The 16,646-nt window shown below is 41.3% G+C and overlaps 1 protein-coding gene across 1 annotated transcript in view; it reads right to left on the bottom strand.

The window, feature by feature from the left end:
* The window catches only part of ARHGEF7 (Rho guanine nucleotide exchange factor 7), a 217,660-nt gene that overhangs the window by 92,914 nt on the left and 108,100 nt on the right, over positions 1 to 16,646 (bottom strand). The window contains 2 exon segments of the mRNA XM_077482884.1: positions 8,479 to 8,601; positions 15,098 to 15,193. Coding sequence (XP_077339010.1) covers positions 8,479 to 8,601; positions 15,098 to 15,193 — 219 coding nt within the window.

The raw sequence follows: 16,646 nt of genomic DNA on the forward strand, positions 1-16,646 counted from the left end.
TGAAAGAGAGCAATCTCTGGGGATTTATTAATATATAATTTGGTAATTCCATGTATAAATTATAATATTTTGATCCACAATTTCTGTATTTTGGGACAAAGCCACCAAATGTGTACCATAGAACCTTCTAGACCACAGTTGCTAAAGCATTTAGAAGAGATATGATTTATTTTATCTAATCTCAATGGAACCATGCACCATTGCAATGGAGTTTTGTAATTAGATTTGACTAAAGATGTATTGATCGATGTTTTGGAGATATTATTGATAGTTTTATACCAAACAGTTCTCAAGAAAAAATTTGATCTTTTTCCCCAACATTCCATACATCGGAGTTTATACGACCTGTTATTGGAGTTCTAGTAGTACAAGATTTTTTCGAAAGGTGATAACAGGAGTGGTTTATTCATTTTACTAAGTTTATTTTGTAAGAATAAAGTAATTAGGATCTATTGAGATAGTTCAGAGGGAGGTAATTGTAATACGGATTCATAATAATCCAGTGAATGCAATTTATTCCCAGATAAGAAGTGTAGAATACGTGATAAACCCCTATTTATCCACCATTGAAAAAGTTCAAAAGATAATCCAGGTATGAATTCAGGATTATCAAACAAAGGAGGTAAAGGTGTATGAGGTGAACAAAGATTTTTTTCTCATACTATATCTATCCCAAATCAATAAAGAGAATGAAAGACTAGGACATAATTTACTAGGAATCCACATCAAAGCTGCAATTGAGCCTTTGGAGCATATAAGAGCTTCCATGCCAACCGAATGAGGAGGTGGACCAGGGATAGCGGTGACTGCTAATTGGGCCATCTGTGCAGAATGATAGTAAGCAAACAAATTTGGGATTCCTAGGCCTCCAAATTTTTTTTAAAGTGTATACCTCTAGCTTTTTTGCAATAACTTCCTTTCTGCATGCACATGCTTAAGTAGTTGCTGCAAGTCATTGCATGCTTACCAATGGTGGGCAAAGGTAGAACATGCCTATGGATTAAGCAACGACACTGCTTCTTATGATTTTTACCAGAAGCATATGCAACAGGGTGACAATGTAAGAAAGCAAATTGAGACAGGGACAGAGTGTTCCTATAACAGGAAGTGTCTGAACAAAGACATTCATGACAGGATCACCAGGTATTAAATTTAAATGAAAACTAGAAACTTAAGATCAAACATTACTTTTCTTACATAGGTGTTAAGCTTACATGTGAAATAGTGATTGGGCTTTCATCCTCTTTAATGGTAAAGCTTTCTAACTAGCATAGCTCCAGCATTTCTGTGATAGCAGTAGCAGTTTATCAACTGATTTTCCTGGTATCTAGTGTTGCTCTTTTATCCCTTTATAAATGCAGCAAATTTTAAACATTTTCAGTGTTTCAGTTTACTTGACAATAACTTTTTTTTTTTTTTTGCTTTTCAAATTAATGAAAATATTTTTGTTTGTTTAGTGACAGATATTGCTTTCGTCAAAGCATTTTAAAACAAAATATACACACTGATGAACGAGTAAAATTGTAGCATACCCTCCGCTCTGTCAAAAAATAAGCAGAAGGGCGCTGGATGCATGTAGACAAAAGAATCATTTTTTTAGCCACCGCTTTGACATATGATCACCAGACAGATTGATAGGAGCAGCTGTGTCTAGGCACAATCTCCAGAGCAGGCGGTGCACATGGGAGTATGTGTCACATGAATATCTGGATGTCAGATCAATGTCCTTTAATGGGAACACCCCCACAAATTAGGTTGTCGGTTACCCACAATCATTAATAGGTTTAAGATGAACTTCTAGAGATAATAAAAGCTTGCCAAATAGACACTTTAATTGTAAATGCTGAACACAAGAGGTGATTCTTTAGGGGTATATTTCATAAACCTGGAAGCTTCAGCACTCCTTAGCTATACGCTATGGCTACAGGTCTCACTAATGCACAGTGCACACCTACTAATAAAGAAGCATGAACACACTGGGAAAATCCAGCAAGAAACCAATGCAGATACAAGCAAAGTATTATAAGCCTGTGGGCATTGATGCAATAGTTTTTAGACTTTTAATGAGTAAAGCTGTATGACTTCTACTTGGGAATTTTTAACAAAGCATACTATGGTTATATGTATCCTGAAACAGCATTGTGGATTCTTTTAAATGTGAAGCAGGTGGTAGGAGGAAGAAACAGGGAATTGCAAAGGGAAAGTCTAGATTCCCCAATAGTTCAGTAATTCACAGTATGTTGGTTATTTGCAGTGAAATTATAACACTTCCTAACTGCACCACAAAGAACAAACCATTCTTTCATGCAGTCTGTTCTGATGCTTGAAAATTTTGCCTAGACCATCTTCTTGTGCTGAGCTTGCAGACACTGCCGTCTAAAGGGTACACAATGGGAAACGAGCATAAAACAAACAGGCAAACCACCCACAAAACAGGAACAATTCCATCTGATCGCCATAAAGAACTCTGTGATTCTCTTCATTCCGCCACTTAATAAGCAAAACATGATCTACCTTTTCATAATTAATGACCGCAAATCAAACACATTATGGTTCATTCTTACTGATGGAAGTATATCACCCATTTATACACAACTGTGTCTGTGTTTTGAGCTTTCATAGCCTAAAACACATATCAACTCCTGCTTTAAAGTGCCCCTAAAAATCTAAACAAATCAGTCAATACTGTAAACATGAGGAATCTGAGTTTTGCCATGTTTGCTCCCCAGCTCTTGCAATGTTAATTGGCAGCAACTCCACATTACGTTAAACAATACATGTCTATGGTGGGATACAATGTACTCCCATTTTAAATTTGGTTTAGTGAAATACACAGTTACGCACATTTGACAGTGAGTGTTTAATGCAAACTGATTTACAAAGTGCAATGACTGTGTACAATACTGTAATCCTCAGCAACCTGATATGTGCCATTTCTGAGCAGGCATTATACCAACAATATACACATTTTCAGTTCATTAATTACACTACATCTAATAAATGGGAACATCTATGCAAACTTCCTGAATTATTATTAACGTGTAGTACTGGCGTTACCAATTCAGTACATGCTCAAAAGCATCTTCACACAATTTAAACACAAGACTACAGTGCATTATCCTGTGTACTAGCAACTCCTAGCATAACCAAGATGAGGACATCTGTTATTCCAGGTGTAAGAGCAGGCTTTACACAAAGCAAATGTGTTAACAAGCTACTTGTACAAAAGTAGTTTCCCACAAATGTCATATACAACTCACACTTGTGAAGCTGACTGTTGCTTGTAGTAGATCGAGCAGGAACTTTCAGCACTAACGGGCCTCAGGATGGCACACAGGCACCGCATTGTACAGAGAGAACCAACGCACAATGCTGCAACAGACTATGAGCAGTTTGTTTTGTGTTCTGATAGAAGGCTGGGGCTCCTTTTCCTAGATTCTGATGGGAGGATGACATCACCTCTCCAGCACACAACCAAGCACGGGGTAAGCAGTAAGAGGGAGGCACAAAGAAGTCACTGCCTTGCTTATCCATGCTCCAGTTACTCCACAAATATGCTATGCATTAACTACATATAATATGCATGGTAAGAAGACATAGCTTGCTATATGCAGTGTCTTTACTTTAGCATTAGGTGCCAAAAAGGTAAATTATTTGGTGCCTAAAGCAACTACCTTCAAATAGAGTGGTAAAGGTGTTTGACTATTATATGTTGGCTAAGAGGAGGCAATGAGCACAAATACAAAACTGACAGATATGTGTTTAACAAGCCCAGCTTGGCCAAACAGCACTGTGCTCTGCATTACATCTACCAGAAATATGAGCTGAACAGAAAATTTCATAACGTGGTACATCTACATAAAGCTGACTATACACTAGAAGATTTTCGAACATTTGTACAAATATTCATACGAATGTTCATAATAAAATTCTCCGTGCATTCAATGACTGGACAAATGTCGTTTAAAAAAGTACTTCAAAATTGTGTTTGCTTTTAACATTGAAGGAAGGAAAAGCACATGCGTGGTTCTAAATTGTTTAAAAAAAAAAATGTCACCCTGTTCCTTCAAATTTTCTCACAACTGTGGTCAAAAACAAACATCAATTTGACCCCACTAATAATTAGAAAATTGAACAAGCATTCTAGAAACAAACAAAACTTTAAACACAATTCTACTAGTTTATAGCCAGCCTAAGACAGCATTGGTAGAGCGATTTACATTGCAACACAATTTTAAAGTGATAAATCAATTTATGACCACCCACATAATATGGAGTAGGTCCCTCTTTTGCTGCCAAAACGGCCTTGACCCATAAAAAGTGAGATGGGCTGTACGATATGCTCTTGATTCATTGTTTTTAAATACCCACTAAGTTTTAGCAATAAATACTTTTTGACTGTACTTCATTATGGGATTTCCTTGCTTCTCCATTGGTATTCGTCTATGGTGCTGGGGCACTTTTATGGGAAGCGATCCTGTGACTGTTTGAGGCATGGTCCTTGAGCGTGAGAGAGGCTCAAGGCATTATCGGATGTGAGAGAAAGAAGGCTGGAGCCATCCATCCAGGCAGGATCGGTCATCATAGAGGTGCTGTTAGACCTCATGCGATGTGGGGTTGGAGCTTTGGGGTAAGGCGCTTTAGAATTACGGTGGCTGGTGCACATTTGAATGTGTGAAGATTTTTTTTACTCACGGTGAGCTTTTTATGGGTTTTATTTTTAGTGGACTTTATCATTTTCTGTTGAACTGAGATCATATATTTGAACTGTATGGACCCGATTTATGAATACATGTTTTTTTTGACAGCCAACACCTATTGTGGAGATAAATGTCTTCAAATATTTGATGTGTGGATATCAGTGAGTGCTGCAGTCATGATAATTTTCATTTTTTTAATTCAATATTTATTGTTGATATTGAATATATTTTTATAACGCGGGTTATAGTATTTGGATTTCAGTTTATTACCGCTTTAAAGGAAAACGAAAAAAATACATTTTTAAATTACGGTTTAAATAAATCCTATGGAAATTTTGGGTAATGCCGTTTTTCACAGGCACACACAATTTGAGGACTCCACTAGACCTCTGAATGTATGCTGATGTATCTGGCACCAAACCATCAGTAGCATAGTCCATAGTAAGCATAGTCCTGTAAGTTGTGAGGGGGGGTGACCATGGCTCAGACTTTTTTTTTTGCCAGAACATTGGATTGGAAAATTTGGAGGCAAAATGAACACCTCAAAGATACCGTCTTCCATTACTCTGTGGTCCAGTTCCGATGATCACGTGCCCATTGTAGGCATTTTTGGCTGTGGACAAAGGTCAACATGGGCACCCTGATCAGGGCCCTCTTACTAAGCGCGCACCCCCTGGGCACTGCCCAGGGGCCCCAGGTTCATATGGGGCCCTGTCAGAGCCAGACAAAGAGGCAGAAGTTGGTCAAGCAGTCTGCCGGGCAGGGCCGCCATCAGAGGGGTACAGCCCATACTTGGATAAGGGGCCCGAGCATCTAGAAGGGCCCAGCTGTCTGGCGAGGATCTGAGGAGGCAGGGGCGGGTGCAGGAGAGCCCCGTGTCTGCGCTGGCTTTCGGGAATGTGTGTGAGTGTCATCGTGCTTTTTGGTGCCACCTCTGGTAAATTCCTGCATGTGCACCCCTCGTGTGTTCTGCACAAGAGCTGGGACAAGGAACACCACCTAAAAAGTAAGAGCTGTTCTACAAGTGAGGGAGGGGAGGGGGGGGGGGTTGTGTGTGTGCCTGTGTACATGTGTGTGTCATATATACAGGCGTGAGGGGGGGGGGCTGCGAGCGTACAGGCGTGAGGGGGGGGCTGCGAGCGTACAGGCGTGAGGGGGGGGCTGCGAGCGTACAGGCGTGAGGGGGGGCTGCGAGCGTACAGGCGTGAGGGGGGGGCTGCGAGCGTACAGGCGTGAGGGGGGGGGCTGCGAGCGTACAGGCGTGAGGGGGGGGCTGCGAGCGTACAGGCGTGAGGGGGGGGCTTTGAGCGTACAAGCGTGAGGGGGGGCTGCGAGCGCACAGGCGTGAGGGGGGGCTGCGAGCGCACAGGCGTGAGGGGGGGCTGCGAGCGCACAGGCGTGAGGGGGGGCTGCGAGCGCACAGGCGTGAGGGGGGGCTGCGAGCGCACAGGCGTGAGGGGGGGCTGCGAGCGCACAGGCGTGAGGGGGGGCTGCGAGCGCACAGGCGTGAGGGGAGGCTGCGAACGCACAAGCGTGAGGGGAGGCTGCGAACGCACAAGCGTGAGGGGAGGCTGCGAACGCACAAGCGTGAGGGGGGCTGCGAACGTACAGGTATGAAGGGGGGCTGAGAGCATACAGCTCTCTCAGGGATTTTTTTTTATACCAAAGACATGTAGCAGAATACATTTTGGCCTACATTTATGAAGACATGTTTTACATTTTTCTAATTTGACATGTTTCATAGCCGAAATGAATTCTTAGGAGTAGAATTGGGTGGGCTTGTAGGGGCCCCACAGCATTACTTTGCCTAGGGTCCCATGATACTATTAAGATGGACCTGACCCTGACCAGCCTGAAGCTATGAAGCCCCATACGCAACAAAACTGCAGTGCACTGTTTGTTCTGACAACTTTCTACCAGAAACAGCATTAACTTTTTCAACAACCTTAGCTACAGTAGCTCATCTATTGGATCGGACTACAAGGGCCAGTCTTCACTCCCCAAGTGCATCAATGAGCCTTAACTACCCATGATCCTGTCACCGGTTTTCCTTCAAGTAAGATTGAGATCTGGAGAATTTGGAGGCAAAGTCAACACCGCAAACTCCTTGAATTCATAAGGCCAGGCCACCTTCTTATATTGCTCCATAGTCCAGTTCTGACGCTTATGTACCCACTGTAGGCACTTTTGGCTGTGGACATGGGTTAGCATGGGCACCTTGACCGATCTGCAGCTACACAGCACTGTGTGTTCTAAAACCTCTTTTGGAGCCAGCATTAACATTTTCAGCAATTTGAACTACACTAGCTCAAATGTATCATAATACACAGGCCTTTGTTCCCCACATGCACCAATGAACTCTGGGTGCTCATGACCCTGTCCCTGGATCACTGGATTTCCTTTCTTGGACCACTTTTGGTAGGTCCTTACCACTGCAGGAACATCCCACAATATAGCTGCCATTTTGGAGATGCTCTGACCCAGTTGTTTAGCCATTAACGTCAGGGAAAACATGTTCACTTGCTGCCTAATATATCCAACACACATTCAGATGGCATTGTAACAAGATGATCAATGTTATTCATTTTACTTGTCAGTGATCATATTGTTATGGCCGATCGGTGTAGATTTGATAAACATTAAGAAAAGTTTTATGCAACAATTGCAACTACTGCCATTTTATTCTAAAGGACCTCTACTTTCAGAAACATATGTTTTTAGGAGGTCTTCAGGCCTTGTATTATGTGTGCAAAAATTTAAAATGGTTCAAACAGTGAAAGGGTTTAAAGAAGCAGCCAACTGAGCAACTGACATGTTTCTTGATAAATCTGTTTGCTTTGGCCATTTTAAAGTGGAATTTTAAGTACTAAATAAAAATGGGCAAATAGACAGGATTTTTAATTCAACTCAATGTACAAATTCAACGATCTCAAAGCCAAGGGAACACCTGTGCTTGCACAGGAGTGATGTCATCCCTGCTCAAGCAATGAAAGTGGATGGCATTCAATACTGGAAGCTGCTCACTCGAATAAGTCAGCAGCTGGCAGGGAGCTCCAGGATGTCTCATTGCTGAAGCCAAGTATAGTTCCACTTCCACTCAAACGTAAATTTCTGGAACACCTATACCTTGCAAACCAAAAGGTAACAGAATCATGGTATTTCACTTAAAATAATAGTCTCAAAACACTATATGCTCAACAGAAAGCAGATTAAAACATACAAATAAAAAAAATACCTTTTATTATCTGTTTAAAAGAGAAGTATGGCTTTGGGTTTTTTCCCTTATTTATACTTATCTAGGTGGATACAGCATCGGTCCAATGCTGCATCTGTCCCCCAACACCTCTACACTGAGAACCGAGCGACCGAACATTGCCGATGGCTCGGTTATCACAGCTCCCGAGCAGAGAGCTGCTGACAGTCAATCAGCAGCTCTCCGCTCTGTTCCTCCTCGCTCAATGGAACGCTGAGCTGTGGAGGGGCAGGAAGCGGCCGCCTCAGGCTCTCAGCGCCTCGCTCAGAGGCTGAGACTGGCATCCGTCCAGGCAGATTCAGACTTCTATTGCCGGGGATGACGCGTTGCCTGAACGGATTTCTGCGATGGCATCAGAGAGCGGACTTTAGTCCTCTCTCTGCTGAAAACAGGTCACAGGAGTGCAAAACGAATTGCACTCCCGTGATCCATAGGAGAAGCCCAGCCAAACAAGCTTTGGCTGGATTTCTCCTTTAATCAAAAAAAAAAAAAAAATAATAATTATTCACTTCAATTAAATCTTACCTATGTTGTGTAAGTACATTTACAGCAGAAGGGTGATTGGCACAATAAGCTAGATAAAGATTCTTCATCTTCGGCATCAGGTTCATAAAACATCCTCCAACCCTCTGTTGACCCTCAGGCAATCTAGGATGGAAAACAAAAAGTAGCTACATGTTTATACAGAATAAAAAAAAGTCTTTATGACACAAGCGAATTTAACAGAGAAACATTTGTACTAGGTGCAGACGTTTTCAGTTAGGGTTTTTCTGTACTAAAACAAACATTCTACACAACAGTATTGACATTAAAATCAAGGTTATCCGAAGCAGTTGTTTAGGGACTAACGCTGCCCATATAGATGGAGATTTAAAAAAAAAAAAAATAGCTTTCATAAACAAAAAATACAGGGCTGCCTATGGCAAAAAAATAGTGTTAAAGCGGGGTTCCACCCTAAAGTGGAACCTCCGCTGATCGGAACCCTCCCCCCCCTCTGGTGTCACAATTGGCACCTTTCGGGGGGGTGGAGATACCTGTCAAAGACAGGTATTTACACCCACTTCCGGGCATAGACTCCCGTGGGAGTCTACGCCATTTCCTGCCCTGCCGCGCTGTCTGCTGGGACACACACGGGTCTCAGAGACAGCGCGGATAATTCCTATTGCGCTGCGCGACTCGCGCATGCGCAGTAGGGAACTGGGAAGTGAAGCCGATTCACTTCACTTCCTGATTCCCTCACCTAGAATGGTGACGGCAGCAGCCGAGAGCCTATCGATCGATCGGCCTCGGCATCGCTGGAACCCGGGACAGGTGAGTGTCCATTTATTAAAAGTCAGCAGCTGTAGTATTTATAGCTGCTGGCTTTTAATATTTTTTTTGTAGGTGGAATCCCTTAACTACCAGAAAGGACTGTCCTATAGGCGATGCTGTGTTCTTTTTTTTCTTTCTAGTGTCCTACTCCTGAAGATAGCGGTATAATCCTATGGATAAGAGTAAGAGCAGCTGTGTCCATCAAGCTGTATTCTGGCCACCTTTATACACACATTTTATAATATATATATATATATATATATATATATATATATATATATATATATATATATATATATATATATATATATATATATATATATATATATATATATAATGATGTTTGGGGTTATTTAGCTTAAGACCCCTTGCACACGGTAAAGTGGTGCTCTTTTTAGTGCAGTTTTAGTGGCACTATTCGGCTGTTAGCGGGGTGGTTTTAACCCCCGCTAGCGGCTGAAAAGGGGTTAAATCATCCCACAAAATGCCACTGCAGCGGTGGGATCATGGCGCTGCGCCATTGTTTTCAAGGGCAGGAGTGGAGGAGTGTATTCACCGCTCCTACACCGCTGCAAAGAAGCTGCTGGTAGGACTTTTTGTGATGCCCTGCAAGCGCAGCGCCCCAGTGTGAAAGCCCGAGTGGTGGTTTGCAGCTGAGGCTTTTTTCAGGCACTATTTTTAGCGCTGTGGCGCCTGAAAAACGCCTCAGTGTGAAAGGGGTCTAAGTGTAGAGCCTACCGGTGAGCTGAGACATGTCAGATATGCCATTTAAGGGCTTGTTGGCCCATTTTATTAAACAAAAAAAATAAACAGTCATCCAGAAATCCCACACAGGGGTTTCAACTTCACAGCACTGATATAATTACAAAAAAAAAAAAATACCAAGCCACCTGGCTCTGGTCAGCACTGCTGCTCAGGCTTTGGCCTCAGTCCTCTTGATCCTGTAACAGTGTGCCTGTTTAGTACACACTCTGTGCCTCTGCTGGCACTCTCTTTTGCAGCTTCCTTGCTGCTACTATCCACAGGCTTGGGCCCTCTCTCTGCTCCTTCAGACTGTCCCACGCAGCCATGCATGCTTCTCCCTTGCACACCAAGACTCCTCGGGAGGGTGGAGCCCAGAGCCCGGTCCTGACTCTGCTATTAGCCCAGGATCCACCTGCACAATCAAGCTCCTGACTGTTGCCAAATGCTGGTGCCAGGACTGGAGATTTTCTCCCACCCAGATCGCTGCAAAATTTCCAGGCTCAAGGTCCCGAACTGGATTTTACAAACCACAGATGAAACTGACAAAACTGATTCCTCCACATTAAATATTCCTCCTGGAGCCCCTCAACCTGTCTGGTGGAAAATCCAGGGTGATATACCCCATCACAGCCAACTGTACTGTCACAAAAAAAAAAAAAAAAAAATGATAAGAGATAGATAAATATATATCTTTATTTTTTTTTTTAAATGGGACACTGCATGTAATTATTAGTTGATTATATACTCACTTTTTACCCTTTCTGCACTTCTCATAAACATAAACATAGATTGCAAGTGAACACAAAATTGTAAACTGTGCTGAAGTGCAAAATAAAAATATATAAATGTGGGAAAGCAGCAAGCATACAATGCGATATTAACACAGCCCAATAATGATAGTATAAACAACATGAGTATGGAATCCACCACGGCTTACCAAAAAGCCATGACCTTCTTATGATAGGAAGGTCAGACCACGCCTCTGCCCCAAAAGGGCTAAATGAAAAAAATCCTTTGAGCTTGGATCCTCCTGGTATTACATAGTTACATAGTAGGTAAGGTTGAATAAAGACAAAAGTCCATCTAGTTCAACCTATGTTGCATGTCCAAGAGTCTTTTAAAAATAGCAATACTCCCCGCTGACACTACCACTTGTGGAAGAGAATTCAACATTCTTATCGCCCCGCTAGTGAAAAAAAAAAATACCTGTGCAACTTAAGGTTAAACCACTTCTCCTCCAATCTCATTGCGTGGCCCCATGTCCTCTCACACCCTCCCAGATTGAATAGCTTTTTTCCTATGCAGGGATCACCATTGAGAGATTTGTAAATCTCTATCATGTGCCCTCCTAGGTGTCTTTTCTCCAGGGAGAATAAATGTAGTGCTTGTAGTTGGTCCTCGTATTTGAGGTCCTCCAGTCCCCTTATTAATTTAGTTGCCCTTCGTTGGACTCTCTCCACTTCCAGCACATCTCTTCTGAGGACTGGTGACCAGAATTGGGCAGAATATTCCAGATGTGGTCAGACCAGAGACTTATAAAGTGACAGGATTATAGTTTTATCTCTGGATTATATCCCCTTTTTTATGCATGCTAAAATTTTGGTAGCTGCAGCTTGACATTGCATGCTATTGCACAGTCTATCTTCCACTGGGGCCCCCAGATCTTTCTCCAGCCTTGACTCCCCCACAGAGTCTCCCCCAGTGAGTAGTTTGTGTTTATGTACTTAGCCCCCAGGTACATTATTTTACATTTCTCCACATTAAAACCTCATTTGCCATGTAGTTGCCCACTCCATTTTGTTCAGGTCTTCCTGTAAAATGTATACAACCTGATGTGAACTTATTGCCTGCTTATTTTTGTATTGCCCACAAAACTGAGATTTGGCCATTTATCCCATCCTCTGTATCATTTATGAATAAATTAAACAGCATTGGTCCCAAGACCAGAACCTTGTGGTACTCCACATACCACTCCAGACCAGTCTGAGTGCACGTTATTTATCACCGCCCTTTGGACGCCTCCCTGTAACCAGTTTTCTATCCAAGAACAAACCTTATGGTCCATGCCTGCAGACCTTGTAGATTAAGCGTTTATGGGGAACTGTGTCGAATGCTTTTGCAAAATCCAGATACACCATATCCACAGGCCTTCCCCTATCTAGATGGCAGCTGACTTCCTTGTAGAATGTTAACAGATTGGACTGGCAAGAACGACCCTTTGTAAATCCATGCTGATTACTACTAATGATACTGTTTTCATCAGCAAATTCTTCAATATAGTCCCTTATCCCCTCAAATAATTGACCTACTATTGATGCTGGGTTGACCGGCCTATAGCTCCCCGGAATATGTCTATGCCCTTTTATGAATACTGGTACCACATTGGCTTTTCTCCAATCAGCTCGTACATTTCCTGTCAGTATGCTGTCCGTAAAGATTAGGAACAATGGTCTAGATATAACCTGACTGAGCTCTTTGAGGACTCTCAGGTGTAAGCCATCTAGTTCTGGTGATTTATTTGTGTTAAGCTTATCTAGTCTTAACTTGACTCCTGCCTCTGTTAGCCATGAGGGTATATCATGTAAAGTGTTACTAACAATTCTGTCATTGTCAGTCAGTACACCCCTCCTTTTTCTGTGTAAAAACCGAGGAGAAAAAATAATTTAGTACAGCTGCCTTCTCTGTGTTATCTGTAACCATCCTCCCATCATTGTCTTCTATGTGGGCAATGTGCTCTGATTTTGCTTTTTTACTGTAAGGCTGCATTCACACCTGAGTGTAGTGTTTTCAAGCAGAAAATAGCGCAAATTTACAACGATTTTGCAGCGTTTTTGACCGCGATTCGCTGCATTTTTTACCGCGTGTGCAGGGCAAAAGGTCACTAATGTTAAAAGAGGAAAAACGCCCCAAATCTGCTCAATTTGAGCAACAAAAAAGGGTTCAGAACTTGTTTGAGCTTCAGGCGACATGGATTGGAGATGTGAACCATCTCCATTGAGAATAATAGATTTTTTCCCCTCTAGCGTTTTGTAGCTTCAGGCTTCAAGCTACAAAACGCTCAGGTGTGAATGGGGTCTTAGAGCAGACCTTCAGTAATTTTTTCATCTTTCCATCTATTAAATCTTCTGCCCTTGTTGTTTTAATTATGGATAGTAAAACACTTTTTTTCAGCCAGTAAATACCTTATACAGCCCACTTCCTCTTTGTCTGGTCATTAGCCTAGGCATATCACATCATGCACAGCTCCCCCTCTCTCTCTCGTGAGAGTATGTCAGGAAGGGATGGGGAATGAGTCATAAGAGGGCCAATGAGAGCTGCAAAGCTGGAGGTATGCCACTGTGTGTCTGCGTAAAGCCAGGAAGTGAACAGGCAGCAGCTTTAGCTGCCCTATGTTAAAATGGATGCAGCCAGAATTGGTTGAAGGAGATTTCTGCAGCATATTTGGCAAGTACAGAATCAGAGTACTGTATATATAAAATAACATGCAAAGTGGTTGGAGGGAAGCTTTAGAATGGCAAAGATGTTTTTATTACAAAATATTTTTTATTAATTATTTGAGCAAACTGCAGTTCCTCTTTAATAAATCTAAAGAATTCCTTTGGATTTTTTTTACTCTCCTCTGCTATGTGTCTCTCCTGGTCTTTTTTAGCCACCCCAATTTAATTCTTACACTTATTGCATTCCTTGTACTGTTGGAATGCGGATAATGCCCCCTCCGCTTTATATTTTTAAAGGCCATTTTTTTCTCTCTAATAAGATTATTGATGCCACTCGTCACCTAGGGTGCCTCTTTAAATTCTTCATCAGAGGATTATATGTATCCAAAGGGAGAGCAAAATCCACATAGTGTGTACCCATAAAACCAAGTCTTTATTAAAACAAAGACTGAACACTCACATTAAAATTGCATTTAAATAACACAACACAGAAACTCCGGCTGGCAAACAGGTGTTGTCTGACCACCTTCTCATAAGAAGATCATAGCTTTTTGGTAAGCCTTTTTGGATTCTATTGGGTAGTGGATTCCTGCTCTGTCTTCAAGCCATGGTTATCACCTTTCTCCTACATGAGTGAATAACCATCATTTCACAGTTTTTCTTGGACTTACATTCACATATTTGTCACAATTGGGACTCTGTTTTAGATTGCATAATGTTTTATATATCAGGTTATTGGATTCTTATTCACATTAATTCAGGGTTAGCGCAACATGTTTATACTAAGAATATATATTGAACGGTTTTATTTTTATATGACATTTATTAAGGGTTGTTACATTTTCTTAACAGTGCTACACTCTATGGTATGTTATTAGTTTGTGTTCATAATGATTCCACAGGAGTGTTTGAGCGGCTCCATAGAGTAATAAGAATTCTATTAATGTGTAGGGATTTTAAATTTTGTTTTATTGATAAGCAAGGTAGTGAGGGGAGTATTTTTCTTCATGCCTCATATCAACCCCATCCAAGCCCTCCCATGATCCCTTTAAAGTGTGTCTTAAAAGGGAGATGGGACACTCTTCACGATCACATGATTACTGTGATTGGCTGTCACAGTGGCTACATGATCAGAAGTCCATTCAGTCAGCCACCCAATTTTAATCACGCCACGAGCTGTCTACAACAGCTCAGTCAATGTGCTGGAAGTACACGCACCCACAGCACAAAAACTTCAGCTGCCATTGAGGCATATGTGCCATACAGCATGGAGAGATATATGAAAACCTATGCATATGTACAATTCCCTGTATTAAGGATAAATAGAAGAAAAAAACACCCATATATGTGCTATAAAAAAAAAAACTTGTAAAAATAATTTTAATTTGTAAGCAGTTAAAAGTCATTATTGAGTAAACCAGTGCATACCAAAGCTTTAAAAAAATGGTCATGAAGATTTTGAAGATCACTGGAAATAGAAAGGTTGTTTTTTATATCTAGTGGTACATTATTCCCCAAAATCCATTTAGACAACTGCAACCTTCATTAGGAACTAAACCAAACTCCCACATTTTCCCATTGAATCTAGGAATTGGTTTACTTAAACTTGGCATGCATACTATTGAGCTACACTTGGGAGGGTGGCAACTTACTTGGTACATTCTTCCAAAGACTGGACCAACATCTGCTGGAAGGCGCAAATCTCCTCCAAGTTTCCGATTAAGTTAGATATACTAGTTGGACTAAGCCTTAAAGAAACACATGTGTACACAAATTTATTACCAAAGAAAATGTATTAAGCATACTTTAGAGCTAGTTATACAGTATTCACTCAGGAACATACTCTAGGGTTATAAACAATGAAAAGCAAAATGAATTAATTAATCTTACATAATGAAGTTAAGAAATGTGCAAAGGAGGTAATAGGTAATGTTTGTAAACTGATAAAATTAATCTCTGCGCTTAAGTCTTGGCTGAGATTAAAAAACTGTGGGGTATTTATGACCAATGAAATTGCAATGGCGAAGTCTGAGGACCAAACATTTTACCAGTTGACATCAAGAAACTACTGACTTAAAAGTCTGTTTCCACTTTTGCAGTCAAATTTGTGGAACATTCACTATATGTTTATTATGTGTCCCCATTCACGCAGCATAACCAAAATGAATTTTTAAAACAATGTTTCCTAAATTTCGAGGTGCGTGTTTGGACAGGACTATGTTCACACTGCAAGATAGTCTGAACAATTTCAAATGAGCGGAAGCTGATAAGGAGGTGTTCAATTCTAGTTTACAACTGATAATTAAATCTTCCAAAATAGCACAGGCCAGGTTAATTATGGTAAACATCAACTCTCCAGTCCCAGAAGAAAACTTCAGTTGTGGAGTTTTCAAAAAAAAAAGATTAAGACGTAAGCAGACTTTTTTTTTGGTTATGCAATGTGAATGAGAATGTGTAGCAAATATAAAGTGTTATCTCAATTTTTATGCAAAAGTAAAAATACATTTTAACTGTTTGTAATGGCCAATGCAATCCAAACATCGGATTCGTTTTTGCTGTGCAGTACAGATAATGCTTGTTTCACCAGCTTCAATCAATGAGCCCAGATATTGTTTCAGCATGTAAGCAAATGGAGGCCTTACACACGTTTCAATCTAAGTGTAGATTCCTAATAAGTAACTGGTTATCACTTGCATAAGAGTACCAACATTAAAGCAGTGATTAAACAAACCTGAGCCTAGGGGGTTAAACGGAGGAGAAATGTCTAAAGGGATTGAGCATACACACTACAATATGACTGTTTAATTTTTCTACAACCTACTTTAAATTTTCCCAAAGCTATGTAATGCAGGGCTCGACAAAACCCGGGCGCCAGGTCGCATTGGCGACTAGAAATAGCGACCTCGCGCCTGGGGCAGCACAGCTGGGGGTATCCTGTCTCTGTGGAGGCCGCGGCTTTGAGGCCTTCTGCGGTCCTATGATTCCTTATGGAATCTGGCGCCCTCTTGTGGTCGCCGTTGGTATGACAAACCAGCAATGCTAATGACTGTTTTATATTACCTGCCTCTTCTTCCCTTTATTTAGAACCCCCTAAACATTATACAGTGGTGTGAAAAAGTGTTTGCCCCCTTCCTCATTTCCTGTTCCTTTGCATGTTTGTCACACTTAAGTGTTTCGGAACATCAAACCAATTTAAACAAT

Source organism: Lithobates pipiens, unplaced genomic scaffold (genome assembly GCF_037356315.1).
Source record: "Lithobates pipiens isolate NorthernLeopardFrog02 unplaced genomic scaffold, aLitPip1_a1.2 Scaffold_16, whole genome shotgun sequence".
In the NCBI taxonomy this organism is placed as follows: Eukaryota; Metazoa; Chordata; class Amphibia; order Anura; family Ranidae; genus Lithobates; species Lithobates pipiens.